The sequence below is a fragment of the Numenius arquata genome, chromosome 7 (assembly GCF_964106895.1).
Source record: "Numenius arquata chromosome 7, bNumArq3.hap1.1, whole genome shotgun sequence".
NCBI lineage: Eukaryota > Metazoa > Chordata > Aves > Charadriiformes > Scolopacidae > Numenius > Numenius arquata.
The window spans coordinates 43606746-43629084 of record NC_133582.1 but is presented as its reverse complement, the minus strand read 5'-3'; the positions used below and the strand labels follow the sequence as shown (position 1 = coordinate 43629084).

Genomic DNA, 22339 nt, shown 5'->3' with positions numbered 1-22339 from the left:
CAGCTTCTTACTGTCTCAACTATGGACGGCCAACTTTGTGCTAACGTGGAGATTTCTGTGGAAGAACCTCCAGGAGCAAGTCCTCCATCCTTCATTGCTTTGCTGAAGGTATACCGAGAACTTCTGGTCAGTAGAATCCGAAACACGCAGTGTTTGATTGACAACTTGATTAAGAATGACTACTTCTCCACTGAAGATGCAGAGATTGTTGTCCAATTTCCAACTCAAGCAGACAAGGTATTCTTTTTATTTCAGTAGCCAGCGTAAACTTTTTGTTACTTTCAATTTATCACTGGGGTTTATGGGCTTTATCTGGCAATTTTATGTCTAGTGTCTCTTCTAATATTTGTTGTTTTGGAATTTTCCTACCCTGTTCCTTCTGGACAAGTGTCTCCTGTACATCTCTTTCCAGCATGGCTGGCACTGCTTGTAATGACCCTTGGCAGCTATAAGAACAATCAGGGTGATAATTGCTGTTCTGTCCCCTCCGGCTGCAGCTTTGTCCTCTGATAAGGAGGTGACCACAGTGGCTGTTAGAGTGCAGCTTGCTACACGAAAGCCTGTGTTATTGTGCAGAGCCTTGCAAGGAAAATCTACTTCAGGATGCTGTGGGACAGATCATCCTGCTTTAGAGGAGGAGAGACAGAAATTAAATACCAATTTAGAAGTTAATGATCATGTGTTGTCCATGTGCACACCTTCCCTTCTCTTTAAAGACCTATATACACTGTAACTGTTTATATGGAAAATTGGTATATCCTAATACATTTGGGGTTTTGCTTCATCTTTGGACATCAGTAGCAAAAATTGTTTCCTGGGCTTTTGATAGGATGAAATTGTCATGCATACACAGTTCTCTCTGCACCATGACTTTAAACAAACTCCTGACCTGTTTCCAGTCACGCAGCTTCAGAATAGTGTCGCAGTTAGAGGCAGGCAAATCATAAAAAAATCAGGGACCTTGGACTTCACTAACAGTGCAGATTTTCATAAAATACTAATTCTTGCTGGCAAGTTAAAATGGTAACACAGTGCTCATTCTGTGCATAGGGTCAAAGCTGAATAAATGCATGCTCTATGATCATCTCTATTTCTTATTGTTCAGCATAGTATACGTGAGCTGAGAGGGAGGCTGTGCATCAGGAGTCTAAGCAGAGACAGAGAGCAGGCCATAATAGTGAGTGAATTGAACTCTCTGGGAGCTTTTCTGGAAGGCATAAAATTGCTTTTTAGAACATAAAAATTTTCAAAAAATACCATGCTTTTGCTGTGCTGTACGCACCTCACACCACTTTAAGCTCACTACAGTCTCTAGAAACCTTTTTCTGGTTTAGAACTGAATTCTTTATTCATTTTCAGCAAGAAGAGAGTTCAGACATTCAAAATGGGCCCCGAAATTATTGCTCTGTTTTGCAGAAGGTTTTGTACTAGGGTTGCCCGGTACTGGTTGCACAGAGGTCAGATTCTGCCTTGCCTTTAGAGGTAGTGCTTAGTCTTGAACTGCTCCAGCCACTGCCTGGTAGCCATTAGTTTTAGGAACAGTTGCAGGCAACGAGTCCGTGGTACAGAGGAAGCCTGCAGAATTGAGTTGCTGTGTTGAAAGGAAGAGTTGTAGGGTTTTGTATCTGTATTAAGATCCAGAGAGAGATTCTACCTACCCCACTCTGGATCTGGCTGGATCCTGAGGTAAATCTAAGTGTGACTGGAATATTTACAAACCAGAGAGTGAATTTAGGGCACTGAGAAACCACCCCTTTCTTTTTTATTTTAACCGTCATGGGATTTAAAATATACTATCTAGCCAGGCTGAGGAAATCCTTTGGGTTCCCTATTGAGGAGCAGTATTTATACTTTTTTTTTTCTGGTTAGCGTACATTTTAGCTACAAGTTCAGACCTTAACTTGCAGATCAAACTTTCTTGCAACATACAAATACAGTTTTGTGGTGGTTCAAATTCGGAGCTAGATTTTGGATTCAAATTTTTGAAGCACCAGTTTTGATTTTGGTGCCCAGTTCTAGTGCAAAAAAGATCCTAAAGCAGTCTGCAAGTGTAACTGTGGTCAAATGCTGTGCCTCAATGATCTTTCACATGGTGTTTTTTCAGGTTCGCAAAATTCTAGACTTGGTTCAGAGCAAGGGAGAAGAAGTCTCAGAATATTTCATCCATGTCCTGCAGAAAGTCACTGATGCTTACTATGAACTTCAGCCTTGGCTGGATGAAATAGGTTACAAGCCTTCAGAGAATATTTGCAGTAAACTTGTGGTAAATACAGATCCAGGTAAGGTCATGCATCTATATTGCTTTCCTTAGAACTACCCTGTTGTGCAGGAAGCTGTAACCAGGTGATGTAGGAGTAAGAGAGTCTAGGTAGGCACAGCCAGTGAAAACAAATGTGCACATGCTGTGCTTGATAGCAGTGGTAGCCAGATAATTAAAGGGCACACTGTGTAACGCAACAGTCATGTTGATATATTACATCCTGCTGTGCTAACGTCAAGCTCTTTCTGCGTTTGTTTGTGGATATGTAGCATAATGGCATAACCGCCTTGTGCCAGCCGTTGTATTTTCTAGGCTTCTGCTACAATTTGTTAGCCACGCTGTGATGTTTTGGCAATGGAATATCCAGTATTTCATGATGAGGACAGTCAGGCAATGAGGCAGGTTGCCCAGAGAGACACTGCAGTCTCCATACTTGGAGGTTTTCAAGATCCAACCAGATAAAGCCCTGAGTAGCCTCACCTGATCTCATAAATGACCCTGTTCTGAGGGAGGTTGGACTAAAGACCTTCTAAAGTCCCTTCCAACCTGAATTATTCTGTGATCCTAAATAATGAGTTATACCAAAAGTCAAAGTATTGCAGAAATAAATGTTTTCCTCTTGAAAGGTTTTTTCGTACTATACAAATACAAGAATTACTTTGCCCCCATCCGAAGTTAAGTTTCTGTTGCAATAAAAACACAAGCCAACATTGCACAATAACTGAGACTTTTTGGTCACTTTAAAAGAATATTTTGAGGTGCCTAGCATTCTAGGCACTAAAATGTCTTCTATTTACAGTAACAAAAGTTACTGAACAAGTTAGGAAAGAATAACCACCTACCTGATAGAAATTGCAGGTAGAATATAAATATAGTGAAAAGGCCGATGCCAAAGCTAATCAGTAACAACCAACCCAAACAAGCAGCCCCTTAAAGCAATGCAGTGTCAGTACCTGCTTTCGGGAAATCATAGGTCACACGTTACCTCTTTCATTAGCACTTGAATTTCCCAGGAGAGTGATGATGGCATTACAAATAAATAGAAGTAATCTGCCAAAGAACCAATTTTACATAAGGATTTTTTTAGTTTATTACCTTGTCTTAGTTCCCAAAGAGTTGGGTTATTGTATACATATACTTTTTAATAATAGTCTCTTTAATAATAGTTCACTGTCCTTTTAGTTAGCAGGTATTGCCAGAAACTCAGATATGAACTGGGACGGGACTCCAAGTTTGTTATGTCCTACGCTCAGAGGGAAGAGATGCTGCTTGAAGAAATCTACTCTAACAGTATTATGGAGCTGGTCAGTTTTAACAATGAGAGTCTAGGCAAAGTGTCTCAATTAGAAGCCCTTTTTGATGATACAGTTGGGCTAATTAATGAAGATGGAGAGACTATGTATGTCTTCGGTGATGCAGGAATTGGAAAATCCATCTTGCTGCAAAAGATACAAAGTCTTTGGGCCAGAAAAGAACTGGACATAGGGGCCAAATTTTTCTTCCGTTTCCGATGTAGGATGTTTAGTTGCTTTAAGGAAGATGAAGCCATATGTTTGAAAGACCTACTCTTCAAATACAATTGCTACCCAGACCAGGATCCCGCAGAGGTGTTCCATCACATCTTGCAATTCCCTCATACAGTTCTTTTTACATTTGATGGCTTCGATGAGATCTATTCCAACTTTGATCTCAGTAGTGTTCCTGAGATGTGTTCACCCGATGAAGCCACCCACCCCCTGGTGCTGCTGGTAAGCCTTCTCAGAGGAAAGCTTCTTAAGGGATCCAAGAAAATTCTTACAGCAAGGACAGGAACTGAGATCCAAAGAAACATCATTAGAAAGAAAGTGTTGCTCCGTGGTTTCTCCAGCAATAACCTGAAGGAATACACTGCCATGTTTTTCAAAGATGAGGGGCAACGAACACTGGTGTTGAACCAGTTGGAAGCCAACCCCAATCTCTGCACTTTATGTTCAGTGCCTTTATTTTGTTGGATTATCTTTAAATGCTATGAACACTTCTATTCCATGTCTGACAGCCACGAGCTTCCAGACTGTTCTGTTACATTGACAGACGTATTTTTGCTCATGATTGAAGTCCATCTGAACCGATCTCTGAAAACAAGTTTGCTGAAGAACAACACCAGGAGCCAGGCAGAGATGCTCAAATCAAGAAAGGAAACTCTTCTAGCTTTGGGTAAAATGGCATACAAAGGGATGGAGAACTCTTTCTTTATCTTTGAGCAGGAGGAGGTCTCATCAGCGAACATCTCTGAAGAAGATTTGCAATTGGGCTTTCTCAGGACGGTTAAAGGTTATAGTGGCCGTGACAATCAGTCCACTTATGAGTTCTTGCACTTAACCCTTCAGTCTTTTTTCACAGCTTTGTTCCTGGTTATTGAAGAGAAAGTGGGCGCCAAGGAGTTACTTCAGTTTTTCAATGAATGTTCTTCCACTAAGACTGCCCAGCTTACTTGCCTTCCTATTCCTTGGTTGAAGAAACAACTAGCAGGGGAGGATCCTTTCCGAAATAATGAACACTTTCATTTTACCAACCTGTTTCTTTGTGGCCTGCTTTCTAGATCCAGGCAGAAGCTTTTCAGACATTTAGTTTTGCCTGCAGTCATTAAAAGGAAAAGAAAGACGCTCGTCACATACCTCGGGGAGAGCATGAAATCCCATCTGAAAGGCCTCACTCGCTCCAGACTTCCAAACTACAATCAGATCCAGGTCCAGCCCAACTTTGTTTGGATGCTGAGGTGCATTTACGAGACCCAGAGTGAGAAAGTGGGGAAACTGGCTGCCAAACGCATGCATGCCAATTACATCAAGCTCACATACTGCAATGCCTACTCTGCTGACTGCAGTGCTATATCCTTCGTTGTGCATCACTTTCAAAAGCGCCTGGCTCTGGATTTGGACAACAACAATATCAATGACTATGGAGTAAAACAGCTGCTACCTTGTTTCAGCAAGCTTGCAGTGATCAGGTAGGAGTCTGTGCAAGCAGGCCCTTGCTTATCCTTGGTTTATTCCACAAACTGCTGGGCTGGAGGAATTTATCTTGAAAGTGGAGAAAGATAAGGATTCTTACTGCTGCTGGAAATCAGTTTCAGATCTTCTGAAATCTTTGTCCAGCCAGTCACAGGAACGGAGACAAGCTGTGAATTTGGAAACCCAAATGGAAAAGGTGATAAGAAGTCCTTAGAAGCCAGGACTGTTTAAACCTGCAGGTTTAGTTAGCTCAGTCTCAGACTCTTTTCTCAGACTCAGTCTTGAAAGAGGATTTTTATGGTAGAAAGTGCTTAAGGGAAAAGAAAGGAAACAAAAGTGTTTCCTCCATCGTCTGAAGACTGCCTGAGCCTATCTGTGCCCTTGGTCATATGGGATAAGAGAGGATCTACTATTCACAATAACCCTTGATCAAAAGCTCTGGCTTTCTTGCTTTTACATCCTGCCAAGAAGTCTGGCTTTCGCAGAACAAAAGCTAACAGTACTCCATGAAAGGATGTAGTTGAAGACTTTAGATGTGGTGTTTCCCTGAGATGATGTGGAGGGGAGGACATGTGTGATCAGGGAGAACTAACTCCACCCCTAACATCACAGGCCAGATTGTTCCACCTCCAGTCCTTTAAGTTGTACTATGTAGCTATACCTTATTTGTCCAAACATTAAGGTGCAGAAAACCAGGCACTTCAAATATGTCTTTTTTAAAGCTCCTTCAGCCCCATGAGAATTTTTTTTTATAAATGGATTTATTCCTTCAGGTTGGCTGTGCTCTGCCTTGTTTTACTCTAAGACTAAATCAAAGCAAGTGACACTTGTTTTTTCCAGTTAGTTGCAAATCAACTGACCTTCCAAGAGAAAGCAATAAGGAAACTTGGGGGGGAAATGCATAAGTATATAAGACAAAACAAAGAAAAAAAGGAAAGACTTTGATTCTTTATCCCTATCATATGAACATGCCATATATGTGTTAAGCATGCCGGTGTGATCTTAACACCATCCCCAGCACTAAACCAGTCTGTTAGGTTGCCTTTTTGTCTGTATGGCTCTTCTGATGTTAGGACTTTGATTTCTAATGACCAATTTCTGCAGGGCAGGAAATGTTGTTTCTAACAGCGTAACCTTCCCTTTCAAAGAAGCAGCCAGTTCTGAGCTGTAGAAATAGGCTCTGATTTCTCCTATGTGCTAGTCCATTCCAAAGTGACCAAGTTACTAATGAGCAAGAGCCAGGGAGGCTGTTGGTGATAAGGGACTCTCAGCTGTGAATGTTCAGCTTCAGAGTTAGTTTGTGTAGAAACCAAAGCTGGTCAAAGTGTTTTCATGGGGACAGCTTTATCCAGAAAATGGGATTAATCAGAATTGGAATGCTTCATGAGAACCTGTCCATTTGGGCAAGGTGAAAAAGCTTGAGAAGTTTAAAATAAATAAATAAATAAATAAAAAAGACGATGACCAAAAAACTAATCCCAGAAACAACTGGAAAAAGAAGTATTTTTAATCTGTGACTGATGTTGAGTTGTTTCAGGTCTAGTTGGGACAATAAAATTAGAAACATCTAGTACACTTATGGGACTGCAGTTGTATTTCCTGGCCAGGGCTTTTCACGACCTTTATTCAGTGGAGCCTGAATGTGTTGTGACTTTCAAGATGCCTGGCTTTCACGAGGTACTCAGAGAGAAGGTTGCAATAGTAGTAGTCTGGAAAGCTTGCTTTCGCTAGGGTGTCAAGCAGAATTTCTTCCTGCAATCACAGTAAGTGCAGGAGGAGGATGAGGTGATTGTGTCTGGTTTCTGACTTACATGTTATTGTTTTCAGTTCTTTGGTCAGCTTCCAGAGCATTACCTTGGAGATTTTGGGCTTTTGTTTTTTATTGTTTTTGAAGTGAGCCATATGAAATTGAGCTCACATTTGCCTTAATGGCTTTTAATATGTGACCTGTTAAAATATCAGAGGAAAATGCATAGACCTCCAGTCATTTGTTAACTCATGGGCGATGAACACTTGTAATCTGTATTGATTCAGACTTTCTTTTCCCTCACTTCATTCCAGGCTCAGTGTAAATCAGGTGACAGATCACGGAGTGAGGATCTTGTATGAAGAACTCTCCAAGTACCAGATTGTGACTTTCTTGGGGTATGTACCAATTGGGAGCAAAAGATTAGGTATTTATACTAGAAAATAAAACAACAATCCTGACAGTACTGACACAGCACAGGTGGGGTGGAAACCACAGTTACCCCCTCATTTACTGAACATAAGCAAAGCAGCATTTTGTGTCAGAAATAATTCAGCTGCCACCCTGTCACAGTTCACTGGGAAAAGGACTACAGCCTCCTCTCCCATGGCACTGCCTCACAGGATGGCCCCCACTGACATCAAGCCTCCTGTTTTCTCTGCTGTAAACTGATTTATTTTAACTATGCAAAGCAGATACAGCTTGATAGAGACTAGTATCAGAAACATACGGTTTCAAGTGTTACATTCATGCTACCAATTTCTTTAAGACTTTAATTAGTTCTTAATCGAGTTGAAGCTGGAAGGCATGTTAGCTCTGACTTCCTGCTCTTGGTTAAGTAGCTATATAAAAATGACTTTTTGAGAAGTGAACATGAATACCAAGAATCACCTCCTTCCTCCAGTGCCCTAATGTAAGTACATCTGCTCAGGTATCTGATTTTCCGTAATATTTGCAAGGGGATTTGATGACTTTTAAAAGATCAGAAAGACGTTCTTCTGGTGTTTTCTCTTCTGACTTCACTTCTGGCAATATTATTTCTGTAATAACTCAGGAATAAAGAGAAGCTTTGTTTGCTTTGGGAGACCATATATTAAAAAAATCATATCAATATTTTCCCATGATTTACAGTCTGGTCTCTTTGTATTTTATATCTAGCCCTCCACAATATGAATTGTGTATCAAAATAGAAATAATACAAGCAACTGTGAATGTGTACAAAGCAATGCAAATAAGATAGATGTGATGTGTGCATTAGAAAACATTCAGGTTGTAGATATGAAAGTAACAGCAGGAATAATCTATTTTTACCAATGTTATTTTTCTTTAAGCTTATACAACAATCAAATCACTGATGTCGGAGCTAAATATGTTGCAAAACTAATTGAAGAGTGTTCGAGCCTTGAATACGTTAAGTATGTGGGATTTTTTTTTCCTTTCTACAGTATCCTAATTAAGGTACAGCAACTTGAAATGGGAGGGAGAGTGGAAAAAAGAGAAAAAATGTGTTTCAAATAAAATATAGCTTAAGTTGCAATTGTATATTCTTTTACAGTAGTCTAGCAGTGAATGGCAGCAGGTGAAACTCTCGAATCCATAGTCTTTGCTGGAATGTAGCAGTAAGCAAAAGGAAAGCATGAGACCTGTTCTTTACCTAAACCCAGTCTGAGCATCTGAGTGAGGCTTAAGCGGTGCATGAACCTTGCTGCCGCTTGCAGTAGGTGAACTCACTTGAATTTAGAACCAAGCTTCTTTATATCTTGTCTTTTACGGGCCATTGGAGTCAGGCTGTCCTGATGTCATACCTCAATTCTGGAATTCCCCAGATTCACTTGGTGTCCTATTCCCTTTAATTCGTGGAACTTCCCTAGATAAGAGTGCCTGGCCATGCACAACACTGGTTTGACATAAAGGTAGATCATTAACCAGTGGTTTCATTGTGACCATAGCAGAAAATAGAGGTAACTACAGCCATGTCAGCTGCTGGTATAAAAGTAGCAACCGGCAGCCAGGGACTCGGGTTATAGTCCTTGTTTTACCACTAACTTGCTCTGAAACACCACACTAGCCACATCCTTCCCACTTAAAATATTTGTCGTTTTGAAACCCAAAAGCACTCTGGTTCATTCACTGCTTTGACACAGTACTTCGCTTATTTAATCTAACTTTTACAAAAAAGCCTGTTGGAAGATGGTTACTTTCAGGCTGCATAGTAACCCCACAGATTATTTTGAGATTGACTGACTTCAGGCACGTGAATATGCACTCTAACAAGCCAGTTTTACTTTATGTAAATGTAGCGGGTTGGGGGTGGTGGTGGTTTCGATTTGTTCTTTATGTCATTGTATATGCAATTGAGATTTCTCTCTTCCTTGAACTCCAGCCATTTGATATCCCCTTGTAGGCCAGAAAAAGAAAAGGTCTTCTGGGTCTTCTGTAGAGAGCTAGCCAGAGACACTTGCTGCTGCACTGACCTATGCCACTACCTATAGGCTATGCTCAGAACAGAAAGACTTGAAATTCTTACAATCTGTGCTTATCACCTGCAATCTCCTCTGGAGTCACACAGCCAAGAAATACTCTGTTCCCTGTGGTATTGTGAAACATGCTGCATGTAATTCAGGTACTCTGTAGCAGCTGCTGATATTATGAACTATATTTAAAACTAGTCAGGGGTCCTTGTCTTGAGGATTGGTTCTTAAACTTCACTTCTGGCATACTGAGCACCAAAACCAAGATGCTACAGTAATACTTCTGATTCAGAGGGATGACATGCAAAATATGTAAAAGACAACATAAAATGATGTCTTTTAATCAAAGGTCAAATGCCTGCAGTATCTTTTACTCTAGGTTAATCTTTGATAACTGTAGCTAGCCTCCAGAGTTAATTAGCCTTAAATACTTGTATTGCTTTCTGAGCTGGTGTTTTAATAGCTGTACTGTTGTAAGTGATGTACCTCATCAATTCACGTATTTTGTGCAGAATAGGAGCAAACAAAATAACGAGCGAAGGAGGGAAGTGCCTTGCCCAGGCCATCCAGAAGAGCAAGACAATGTTTGAAATTGGGTAAGTTCAGTGCTAAGGAGCAGAGCTCAGTGCCTGGTCTTGTCAAGGCATCTGTAAATCCTTTAGGATTCCTTCTTTTATTCTTACCTTCTTTCCTTCTGCCATTTCTTCCCACAGCAGCACTAGAACAAATTGGTGCAGAAGCACAGCCACACTTCCCACTCACGGGGAAAAGGAGGGCTGCTTTATTGTTCTCCAGTTCATACAATGTTCATTTTGGGGTTTTTTTCCCTGTTCTGACAGAGCCTTAAGGGAGAGACAAACTAAGAAGAGGACAGTATGTAAAGATAGCCACTTTCCTTATGGCAACACAGCTGTTCTAGAGATATTTGGTCAGTTTTAAAAGTCTGGGTGGATTTATTACTATTGGCAGTGTTCCTAGTTATTGAGTGTCATTGTTATAATTGCCAAACCTCCTGCATTGAGTCCTGATAAAGTTGTGAGCTAAGAGAATAAGAAGGAATTCCCATCATCCTTCTCAATAATCTGTCTCAAACTGGAGAGTCTGCTATTATTGGAGAGAGGTCTGAATATACCGTAAACCTTTAATCCCTGTCCTCTTTCTTGAGAGACTTGAGGGTTTGTTGGTTGGTTTGTTTGTTTATTATTTTTTTTCCCCCTCTGGCAGATCCCAGTTCTCTTTTCACTCTACAGGAGAACATTTTTCTCAGATTCTAATACTCAAATACAAGGAATTTAAACCTCTGTTTAGCCATTATATCACAATAACCCTGAAATATGAAAATCAGATTTGAACCATCAGACTTTTGGCCTTTAAGTTTGTTATTCTACAACATTTCACAGGTATAGTCAACGGCATGCATGCATACTTCCATTGTTATGTAGCTGGAGCTGTTGTGCTGTACTTGCTGTAATTTCAGTTAAGGACTCCTGTTTTCTCCTGTGGAGGAAGATAATCACTCCAAATGGATTTAGGATAGCTTGGACAGAAATGTTTAAACAGATGCATTCGGCATTTACATAACAAACTGCATTGGGACTGAAGGACAAGGAAATTCTAGGGAACTTACTGGAAGTGGATGTGTTTAGATACCACAAAGCTCAATTGATTTTAAAAGAGCTGCCAACTAATTACCCATCAAGCTGAGTGTGGCTCTGAGTCATCAAGCCATGATCCTTGTAAAAAAAACTTTATACCTCAGCAGAGGCGCTTTCAAGCCTCATAATATATAGGGTGAATTTTCAAAGGGGTTGGTCTGCATAGGAAAGATTTGCCCAGATACTGCTATTAAATGTTGATCAAATCTCTGCAGCACATTACCTTCTCTTAACCCTTTGTGTCACCAAGGGTTGTTTTGCCATTGGAAATACAAAGGTGTGGAAGAGCCCAGGGTCATACTGTCCCTGTGAGATTTTCGTTTTTCTCTTGGCAGCTGGAGAGGATATATCACTTGGGTATAACGCTGAAGGAATTGTAACTGTTTCGCCAGACTATTCTGAAGGAGAGGGGCAGGTTGTAAACCCGTTCACTTCAGAAAGCCACCCATTCAGGTGTGGGTCCCTGTGCAGTTGTGCATCTGGGGAGTCTTTCCCAAGACCTGTACTTTGCACTTTTGCACTCAAGGCTAGTCTGTGCCCAACAGGTAACAGGAAAACTGCAGCAGGGAAATGGGGAGGAAATGCTGAGCAGGGAAATTATAGGACTTAGGACTCGGTGTATTTCTCACAGCAGCTCACTGTACAGGATCACAAGAATCCTTTAACCCATCAGGGTACAGGGCTGTGGAGGGTTTGCCCAGCACAGCAAGGTGATCCCTAAAGCACTCCTGCTGCAGCAGGCATCTCCTAGAGCTGCTTCTGTGCTGTGGCCTTAGGGTGCTGGTGAGTCAGCAGAGGCTGGTGGTGTGGTGTGCAGGGAGTGGAACATGCCTGGCTCAGTGGGGAGGGTACCTGCCAGGTTTCTCGCAAGTCTGGAAGACCATGAAGGAATCGGGGGCAATGGAGGGAAGAGAAAAAGGGAGAATGTAATGCTGAGGGGCAGTAGGGCAGCACATCTGATATCTCCTGGTTTCCTCTCTTCATCAGGATGTGGGGTAATCAAGTTGGAGATGAAGGAGCAAAGGCATTTGCAGAGGCCCTGAGGAACCACCCCAGGTTAACAAATGTGAGGTAAAACACCAGCAGAGCCAGGCAGCTTGGAGTAACGCTGGCTTTCCCATCGTGCTTTGAAGCAATGACTCTTCCCACTAAGTGTTAGCTTGGAACGCCATCTGGTATTGCAGCCTTTGCTGTGTAACCAGCGGGCTCCTGGTGCAAGCAAGAGGCCAGATTGAATCAAAAAGCCCTGTGCAGCCACTAAGCAAGTTAAAGATGCCAGCCCTGCAATATTTTTTCCTCTATCTGTACCTCCTCCCCTCATGCTGCCCAGAGTTACTGGCATTTGTGAAAGCACATGGTCAGTGGGTACCATTTTGATCTGGGAGCATTAGCAGAAGGATGCACCAGCTGTCACAGAATCAGGCTCCCAGTAAGCTCAGTATTAACATTTTCTGTTGCAAAGGTACAGCAGCTTTTACCAAAGTAATTTTTAGGCGATAAACTCTTTGGATAGGGACTGGGTGCTCTTAAATTCAGGCTCATCCTGTGCTCCATTGGAGCTATGACACCACACATTTGGGGCTAATGAGATGTAGTTCTCACTGGAGTTCAGTGATTCATCTCACACTCGCCTTCTGGAAGCCCTAGCATGGGTGAAGCTGGTAGCACAGCTGGAGAGAAGCCCAGCAGTGTAAAACAGCCCATCCCCTGCCAGGCTTTCAGATGCTGGCTAGGGATTTAAAGATGCATATTGTGGCTGCTGCTGCTGCTGTTTTTGGGTCCCTCCACACAGCTGGAGCACTGGGTCCATTGTGTTCCTTTCGATTTGTCTCCCAGTGCCACTGGCCTCCACCATGAGGGAGCAGACAAGGCTCCTTGGTTTCCCCACAAGGTGGCACATGGCACTAGTTTCTTTAGAAATACAGTGCTCGAGGAGTTTGGAGATCTCTGGAGAGCTTATTGCTGCCACTTCAGATCCAGGGATTTCAGAGTCGGTGTCTTGTCCTCCTTTCTGCTAGCAGATAGCCAAGCTTAAAAATTAAAAGCTGAACAGGTGCAGTGACCTAGATAAACTTAAAAGCTATCTGAAATAGCCATCTTCCCATAATTGCAGAATTCATCCAGACGCATCAGACTTGAAAGAAAACATTTTGAACCTGAATCAGAGCTGAGGCATTCTCAGATGGGAACAAATATGCTGATGAATGTGTTTGCAAAAATAAGAAGGAGTAGCTGTGCTGGCTGGAGCTAGGTTTTGCTAGCACCTACACAGGGTGAATCTGCTGCTCTGCAGTGTTCTTGCACTTGGGTTCATTTCTTCCGCTGGTTAATCTTGCTTCATGATTTGAATTCATAGTAAGCACCAGTGGTAGCTTTATGTGAAGATTAGGGGAAGACAGTCCCTGCTACATCAGTTTACTTTAGCATATTCCCCAATTTTAGGCCCAGTGATGATGAACTAAGAATATCTAATTTCAGCTGAAGCTTGCAGGGACTTGTGCTAACACGTATTTGTGCCATTGCCCCACTTGATGTCTCTCTACTTTTTTTGACACCTTGCGCTGTATTCAGGGTCTGGCCTGGCTTTTGAGGTGGGAAATGCTTTTTGAACTCTCAAAGTCTGGAGCATAAGTTTAACTGGATCATTTTGCCAATGTCTGTTCAAAGAATGAAGGGCAGACTAAGAAATGTTTGTGGTTTGTAATGGAAAGCACGCATTTACAAGCTCATCTCCCCATACACAACAGAAGGTGTTGTGTTTGGAAGAAGAATGAGATATTCAGGGATCTGAAGGACTTAAAGGACAAAGTGCCCAATTTGTACAGGGACTTGGGATGACAAATGCACGTAAAAACCTGTGTACTGCTAAGCACAACTCTTTGTCCTTGTTAAAAGCCATGAGTCTCAGAATCACTGGGTGCAACTCTGCTGTCAGTCCCAAGAGTACAACTCACTGACAGCAAACTTTACGGCCTGTATGATAGACCTGTACTCAGGCTGTAGCCTATGAACTGTTCTTACTTGTAAAAGTCATAGGGACTTCCTGGTTTGCAAAGTATGTGAGCCTTTGAAACACCCAAATACCAGGATATTCACTAGTATTTGGCCGTGGAATGGCCAAGTGATGCTGGCTGATTCTTACACGTTTGCATCTTTACTTCACAGCCTCGCATTCAATGGCATCACGACAGAGGGAGGCAAAAGTATTGCTGAAGCTATGCAACACAACAGCTCTGTGAAAATATTCTGGTAATTGACAGTGTGGTCTACTTCTCCTGCTATTCTTTCTCTAGAGAAAGCTGCAGCCTAATTTCATTTCCTCCAATCTTATCCCTTCCTCCTACTCTCCCGTCTCTTCTCTCTCTCCTCTCATCCCCTATGCAAGGTATCTTCACTACCAGCAAGCTATAAGATATTCTCCCTTTGGAAGAATGTGGTCATGAGTAACAGATCGGCAGCAAGAGTCCTTTAGGAGTCCTTGCTTAGGACTCCAATATCCCAGTGTCATACTTCTCTCTGCTCCCTCCATCTTGCTCTTCCCATCTTCTCACACTTCAATCATCTGAAGTCAAGTTCTTTGTCCTCATTTTTTTTCACCTCTTCAGTGTTGTCTCTACCTCTACTTTTTTCCACCACACCTCATCCATCTTTTAGACACTGAAACATCATGAGAAAGTATCATTAGAAAATTGCTATGAGAAATAAAGGTCTGATACTCTTGTCTCTCTTACCTCCAGGGCTTCTCTTCAGTATCTCTTTGTGTCCGGCCTTTAGAAATTGCTCAGGGCAGAAACAGCACCATCCCCCTTTGGCTGTCTAAAACTAAGTCACAGACAAGCTGGAAAAAAGGGGGCTGAAAAATAATGATAGCATCCTAAGTGAACATTTTCTCTCCCACTTAGGCTGACTAAAAACGAGCTGGATGATGAGGCAGCAATGAGTTTTGCAGAGATGCTGAAGGTCAACAAGAACCTGGTGCATTTATGGTGAGTTACATTCCACAGAGGCACAGGCTCTTTGGCAGTCACTGCATTAAAGCTTCACCTTCCAAGTCTATGTAGGTCACAGTAAGCTTTCTGTGCATGGTCTGGATGCAGCTGACTGGTTGTAGACAGTTCTAATGGAAAGTTAATAAAGCTGCTGTCTAGCATTTTGGACCTGCTTTCATACAGGGAAGAGTTTAAGCTGGTCATGAGTCCTGGTAACTTTCGAACTACTAATTGATTTCATCTCTCCTTAGGGAAACAGTACTGGCCTCAAACACAAAAGTTTCAAAAAAATATTACAAGCAGACAGCTAGAATAGAATAACCTTATTATGATTCTTACTATTTATCATCGTGCTGTGGAAGTAGCAAGCTCAACTCTTACTCTTCAACCGAGAACCCACATGACAGATACTTAAAATCATGTCCCATTTGCCTGATGTTTTCTTCTAGGGCTAGCACTTCCACTCATGCAAGACACTCACCTATAAGACATAATTCCCCAGGAAACCAGCGATTATTTCTAGCAAGTGCAGAGAGACTTGTTAAACTTCTAAGAAAACCCAGCATTGGCTGTTCTAATCCAGAGGTTCACAAGAATTTATCCATGGGTGGAGTTGGTCAGAAGCAAATAGCCATCCATTCATTCCAAGTGATCAGGAGAACATAATAAATGGAGTCCCTTTACAAGCTTTACAAAGACTTCACCTACCACACTGTAGCATTCCCTGTATTTATCCTAGTTCCCATCTCTTAGGAAGCGTACTGGTTGTCAGAGGTGCCAAGTACTTGTAGCTTCTTTTGAAAGCAGTAGAAGCTCTGGTGCCCATCACCCTGAAAATAAAAAGGGAGAGGGAGGGCTTGATTTCTTTGTGCACAGCTGCAGATATGCTTCACCGAGCTGTTTGGTTTGAATTCATAATACAACTTTCCCCATCCAAAGCAGGCATAGTAATCTAGATAGATGTCTTTACCATGGCTCAGTGTTGTCCAAGGGTTTCTGCCAGTAGACAAATGTATATCCTGCTTTGTTGGTTATACCAGTAGATACCTCCAAAAGGTAGTGACCTGTGTAGATAGTTGGACTTGAGGCAGAATTAAAGTGTTTTTCCAGTAGCTGAAAGAATCTACTGGATCCCTCTGCATGTTAATTAATTTACCAAGTGTAGAAAGTCCTTCAACAGGAATGCCTCCCTTCTTCCTTCCCTCCCTCCCTAAGAGATTGTTCAGGTCATTCCACTTTTCAGCCTCATCCTGAATCCTGTGGGATTCATGCAGCCAGGCACTGGAATGGTACAGCTGTGGGGCACACCATGGTAGACTGAAAGGTAAGTATTGAATTAGGCTAGGCTGATGGGCATTTTTATACTCCTGCACATGAGGGGGCTTTGTTCATTTTTAGCTATAGGGATGGTCTACAGTGGTTAATAAGAGTTACCTACTGCTTCATTAGTTGTGCTACTTGAGGATCTTTTGCATCATTTTTTTCCCTCAGCTCAGGTGAGACATATGTTAGAGCTGCCAAGGTGGCTTTACTGGGACTCACACCTGCCCGTACTAGAGTCAAATTCAATGCTGTATGCTTTCAAAGATCTTGCTGGTTTGATAAACAATACAGGAGGATTTGGCAACCTCTAGAACATACCTCTAGGCCTACACAAGTTCTGTACTCAGAATTTTCTGTACATCACTTAAAAATGTCCCATAGTGTTCTTAATAAGAAAACAACGCTAAGAGGTTAGCCTGTCTTTTCAAAGAGTCCAGATATCACAGTCCCATATGGGTTGTAAACAATTCTGAGCAGAAATTTGTCAGCTGCGTTACTAAGCTCAGTATCTCCAGAATGCAACCACATGCAAGATTAAGAAGAAAAGACTGACACTGCTCTGTTTCTGAGAGTGCATGTATGTGGGGCATTTGACCAATACCACGTACCATCCTCACAGATAGAAATCACAACCATCTTCTTGTGGCAAACAGACAGCTTTGCTCCTTGACATCAAGCTGAGTGTAGGTTGTGCATGCGCTGTAAATTAGTTTGCATGTTAGTTTGACATGAAGTGCTTTCTTTTCAGGCTTATCCAGAATAAAATTACAGCCAAAGGGGTGAAGTACCTCAGCGAAGCTCTCAAGGAGAACACAGCTATTAAAGAAGTCTGGTAAAGATCCCTTCCTCAAAGGCTCACTTTGTAAACTTTCTTTCCCTTTAAAATGCTTCTGGCATTACTACTTTCCAGCCTAAAAAATTCAGAGCAATTTATGTGAGGCAGGGGTTGTAGTTCCAGCTGTGGGTTTCAAATAGGTAAAAAGCCTCTGTCATTGAAACACTTTCCCGTGTGTTACGAATGTCAAGCACTTTTGTTAGTTCATGTCTGTCTGTACCACTGATTGACAGAACATGTGTGTTTGCAGAATTTGGGCCTAAATTTATAGACCAAGTTTTGCTTGTCCCTATTTATTTTTAAACTTCTGAACATGTTCATGCTTTTCAGGAGCTAAATCCCAACAAGCAGGACATGGTTACGTTTAATTAGCATTACTAATTTGATTCATAGAATTTGTGCTTGGATTTTCTTTGGGCAGTGCTCCAAACACACTGAAAGTGCTAAGCTACAAGAAGATTAACTTTTTGTAAGATTTGCTTGTTTCATATTAGGTAGGCATCACATAGTCACACGTGTGCATCGTAAGGCACAAAGCCAAATACCACATTCCTTCCCTCACCTCAGGGAGCTCAGGAGTCAATAGGACTGTGCTGGTTTTAGCACTGCTGCTGCTTTATTATTGAACATGAAATTTATTTTTAAATAGATATATTTGTTTTAGTGAAAGGACACTGAATACTTGCTTAGAAAGACGATGACTCACTGTCTGACTAGTGGGTTCCCTGGAGATGTAGAAGAGGTGCTTTTTTTCAAAGGCCCCTGTCAGCTTTGGTCTACAGATGAGGCATCAATTCCCACTCGAATCATTCTGAATCTTCAGACCGAAATCTGTCTTTTGATACTTGCCTGAATTTTCGGAGGTGTTCATTAACCCAAATAATTTCATAAGTCTAAATGGCTTAATAGATTTCAACATTTCTGAAAGCTGCAGTTATCAGGCTGCCCATTTTCAGGGGTGTAAATATCAAGGTATGTAATGTAGCCAGACTTGAAAATTTTGCCGTAAGTCACTTCACATTAATAGTGCCTGAGTATTTAACAGAGTATTCTTCCCATGTTGTCATGGAAGATGCAAAATGCTCTGAAGACTATTCAGATTTCTTTAAACCAGCCCACTGCCTGGTAAGAACCTTTGTCAGGTATGTGCTGCTTGCTGAAATGCAAACAGCTGTGTATCCAACACCGATTTTAGTTCAGTGAAGTTCAGGTGTTGGTTCAGTTTTTATTTCGGAAGAAGTAGCCGTGTTCCTCATACGTGCAGTGGGAACAGCGGTGCTGTATGTAGCCTGTCTGTCTGAGGCCAGTTCCCAGCTGCGTGCCCTTGAGAAGCACGCCGCTCACACAGCATTGCAAAGCTGGGATCTCTGCTCCAAAACCTCGGAAAAATAGAAGATGGACAACAGTCACTACCTGACTTTCACATCCCTCTTATTTTTCCCCTCCAGTCTGAACGGGAACCTGATAAGCCAAGAAGAGGCCAAAGCTTTTGAAAATGAAGAAAGGATCATTTGCTTTTGAATGAGGACTTTCCCATTTTGACAAGCTTCGTGTTACAAAGGTCGCTCCTACACTTGGACTGCAGAGTTTATAGAGGCGTAAATCTGCAGTGCTCATGGCAGGAGACAGATACGTATGAACACGCTGCGTTCCCTCAGCTCCGTCCCTTACCCTGCCTGTTATTCTTAATCCTTTTGGTGAGTGGGAAGTGGCCTGGGTAAATAATTCATGTTTGTATGGTGCTTTGAAGATGAAATGCAAAGCGTTAAGAGACTGAACCCACTAGCAGGTGTATGCGTTTTGATAACTGAGTTTAGATTTCTTCTGTACACGGATGTAAATAATCTCCTAACTTATTTATATGCATAAATATACACATATATATGCAAGAAAAGGTGCCAGATGCGCAAACTCCACCAGCTCACAGTATTATCTGCCTCATAACTGAAAATTAACATCTGTAGCTTTACTGGAAACATAATCAATCTGTAATAGTTGCATGGTATCAACATTTTCAACATGAATACCTTTCTCCTGCCTAGCAATTAGGTCCTTATTTCTCCACTGACTGCAGGCAGCATTGTAGACACTGCTTTTTGCTTTTCTTTTTTGAGAAATGGATACATCAGGCTCAGATTACTTTCAATATTTTTTTCCATATTGAAGGCAATACATTTTCTTTTCTACAACCAGAAGTCCTTACTGCCATCACTGTAAAAGCATAAAACTGGCAGTAAACCACTTTTGCTTAAAATTTCCTGAGGGCTGCATAGAAACTGCTACCTCCTGTTTTCACAGTGTTTGTTCTGGGGAGGGGGTCTGGAGCTAAATGTGAAATATTAATTAGCAGGCTGTTCATTGCTTTGGCTCTTGGCCTAGACACTGTGCTGATGCCAATACACCAGTCTTAAGTTGCTAGGATTCATTGGGGGGAAAGGACAATTGAAAATCAATTGCGTCAAGTAGAAATCCCTTCTCCCAGCAACATGTAAGCACAGGGAAGGATTGAGATTTGCATGGAAAGCTTTCATTCTATGCTTGAATTAGTAGAAAGAGCAAGGCAAGGGGCAGGTAGCAATGATAAGGACCAGCAAGAGAAAGTTTTTCCCCCAAAAATAATTAATGTTTAGGGAGTGTAACTTTAGATGCCCTTAAAAGAAAACGGTTTGCAAAGGAATGGGGTATTTGATTATATTTTTTGTGTGCAAATTAGTCATGCTTTATAAAGGTAAACTAAAATTCTACCCCACAGTGTGTACAAGGAACCTAAAATGGAAAAGCATGATCCATTTTCCTTCCTTCTCCCGTGTTACCACCACCCACCCCACCCCACAGCTTTGAGAAACGATTCTCCAGTTGCTGACTAACCCACAAAACCTTAGTAGGCTGGAAGAAGAATCTTGTTAAAATGCCAAACCAATGAACCCTCACCTTCCCATCTCCCGAATCTGCCCCATAAAGCAAAACATGAAAAAAGGGCTTGCTTTGTAGGTCAGTTTTTCTGTTTCCTGCGTGGTAGCAGACCTTTCCCAGTCCCCAATTCTGTCTACTCCCCTCAGCTCCCTAACACATTTTAAAATACTCATAAAGCTTTTCATGTAACCCACAGTTCCAAAAAAAAAAAAAAAGAAAGAAAGAAGAGAGGAAAAGCAACTTAATGTTCATTGTTTTTCAGTGGCTTTTCCTCCCTGTCCATGGTATCAGCACTGATTTTTCACAGGGAGAGAGATGAGGCTTTTAGACCGTGCCAGAGGAAAGTCAGGTAACTTGAGTGATTTCTGCACCTGAGCCGTTTGTTTACTGAAGCAAAAGGGCACACAGTTACGGATGAGCGGGATCTCAATTGCAAAAACATCTGCCAAAGCAAGGCCTTTAAAGACTTCTCAGCAACTTCAACAAATGACACCCATGCACCTTGTCAAAATGTTGTTCCTCTTTTGCCAGCCTGCCCTTACTGGGGGGAGGAGATGCTGGTGCAGGAAGGGCCTTCACCAGAGGTGTCAGCTGCCTGCGCTGGAGGGAAGTGTGCTCCCAGTTTGCCTCTAATCACCGAATTATTTGCTCATTTACCAAGTAGAAAATATAGTTCAAAATAGAAAATATAGGAGCGTCTGCGGGGCTGCAGCAGCTAAACACGGTCCCAGAGTAAGTGGTGGCAGGATCATGCCCAGCTTCACCTCGGGCAGAGTTTTTGCACTGATTAGGGTGCCAGTGACCATGCCACTCACAGCCACTCATTTCAGAGGTGATTTTGGGCTGCGAGCACTCGTTTGGCCTGGGCTGAAGGTCTGAGCGCAGACTGGCTTTGACAAAACTGAGGAGTTTCACAGCATCCTGCTCCCAACTCACCCAGGGCAGAGGGTCTACTTCACCCAGGACGTCACAGCTTCTGGAATCTGATGCTGGGGAAACGGGTTGCTGCTCTGGGAGCAGCCGGAGTTCCCTTGTTCATGGAAAGTGTTTCAGGCTGCAGTTCTTTCTTCATAATCTTACTGGACTATTCGTAGAGCGCATCAGAGCAACACATGCTTGCAGCAAGAGCCTTGTTTACTTTAATTCAGAGGCAACTGTATCTTCTTTAAGATTTGTTTGTAATTTGCTAAGACCTTCTCTGTATGCGGTGGTATGTTTTTTCTACTTGTCCCCTGTGATAATAAACAGCTTTTTAAAGAACTTGAACAGGCAGCCTGACAAGTGCTTTGGCTTTGCTGAAGACTTGTCAAGTAGAGACTTGGCCAGATCAAGATGGGGTGGTGACAGCCTGCCTAATCGTGGCTGCAGACAAGAGAGAGGAGCTGCCACAGCTGGAGAAGGGCGCTCACAGCTGCCACTGCCCACGAGGGACCTTTCCATCCACGGGTGCCAACCCAGTTAAGGGCAGTGAGGGAAACGGTGATGGTGGCTCAGGGACACACTGCTGCCGTGCTGTGCCCCTCTAGTGCTCCTGCCACAGGGACTGCAGGAGCTCTCTGCGTTTCCACCCTCTGCTGGGGCCAAAGTCTTGCTGGCTTGAGGTGTAACGCTTGCATTTGGCTGGTTCAAACTGTGCTTGCTGGTCCTGCCAGAGAATACAGCGGCCCTCAAGAGAGCCCTGCTGCAGCGCAGTGCTGTCCTGCTCTGGCCACACACTGCTAGCTCTTCAGGAAAGGATGCTTTTCTGAGCCTGGTTTAGCGCTCAATGATGCGGTGTCAGCCCCGCATCCAGCTGTCAGACGCCAGTTCCAGACTCGCAGGGTGGTGCAAGGCTGTACAGCTTTTTCTCTTCAACCACAGCCAGCCCAGGACCCCAGTCCCTCCATCCCATGCTGCGGGAGCAGCACTGATGCTGAAAGGCAGCGAGAGACCCACCCCTGCTTCCCTGCAGCTTCGCTGACCTCGGTTTGGCTGGGGAGAACAGGAGCCTGTTGCAAAATTGTATAAATGGCCACCCTTGGGAGCAAAGGTACGAGAGTCTGGTCAAAGTCAGCGAGGGACGGGTGCGCTGTGAGGAAGGAGAGGTCACTGCTGAGGCTGCTCGGTTTCAACTGATGGAACAAACAATCTTAGCAGCAAGAAGCTGCAGCTGTGCA

General features: G+C 42.7%; 1 protein-coding gene across 1 annotated transcript; it reads left to right on the top strand.

The window, feature by feature from the left end:
• Nucleotides 1-21: 21 nt before the first annotated feature.
• Nucleotides 22-20383, top strand: NOD1 (nucleotide binding oligomerization domain containing 1). Its single transcript, XM_074150622.1, has 11 exons — nucleotides 22-237; nucleotides 2105-2279; nucleotides 3443-5246; nucleotides 7312-7395; nucleotides 8329-8412; nucleotides 9981-10064; nucleotides 12111-12194; nucleotides 14289-14372; nucleotides 15026-15109; nucleotides 17184-17267; nucleotides 18719-20383. The coding sequence occupies exons 1-11, from the start codon at nucleotides 22-24 to the stop codon at nucleotides 18789-18791; spliced, it is 2856 nt and encodes a 951-aa protein (XP_074006723.1). The 3' UTR covers nucleotides 18792-20383.
• The last annotated feature ends 1956 nt before the right edge of the window (nucleotides 20384-22339 follow it).

Coding starts and splice junctions, on each gene's coding strand:
- NOD1 (XM_074150622.1), top strand. CDS start 22: ATGGACGGCCAACTTTGTGCTAACGTGGAGATTTCTGTGGAAGAACCT. Junction 5,247..7,311: donor AGCAAGCTTGCAGTGATCAG/GTAGGAGTCTGT, acceptor ACTTCATTCCAG/GCTCAGTGTAAATCAGGTGA. Junction 15,110..17,183: donor AAGAACCTGGTGCATTTATG/GTGAGTTACATT, acceptor CTTTCTTTTCAG/GCTTATCCAGAATAAAATTA.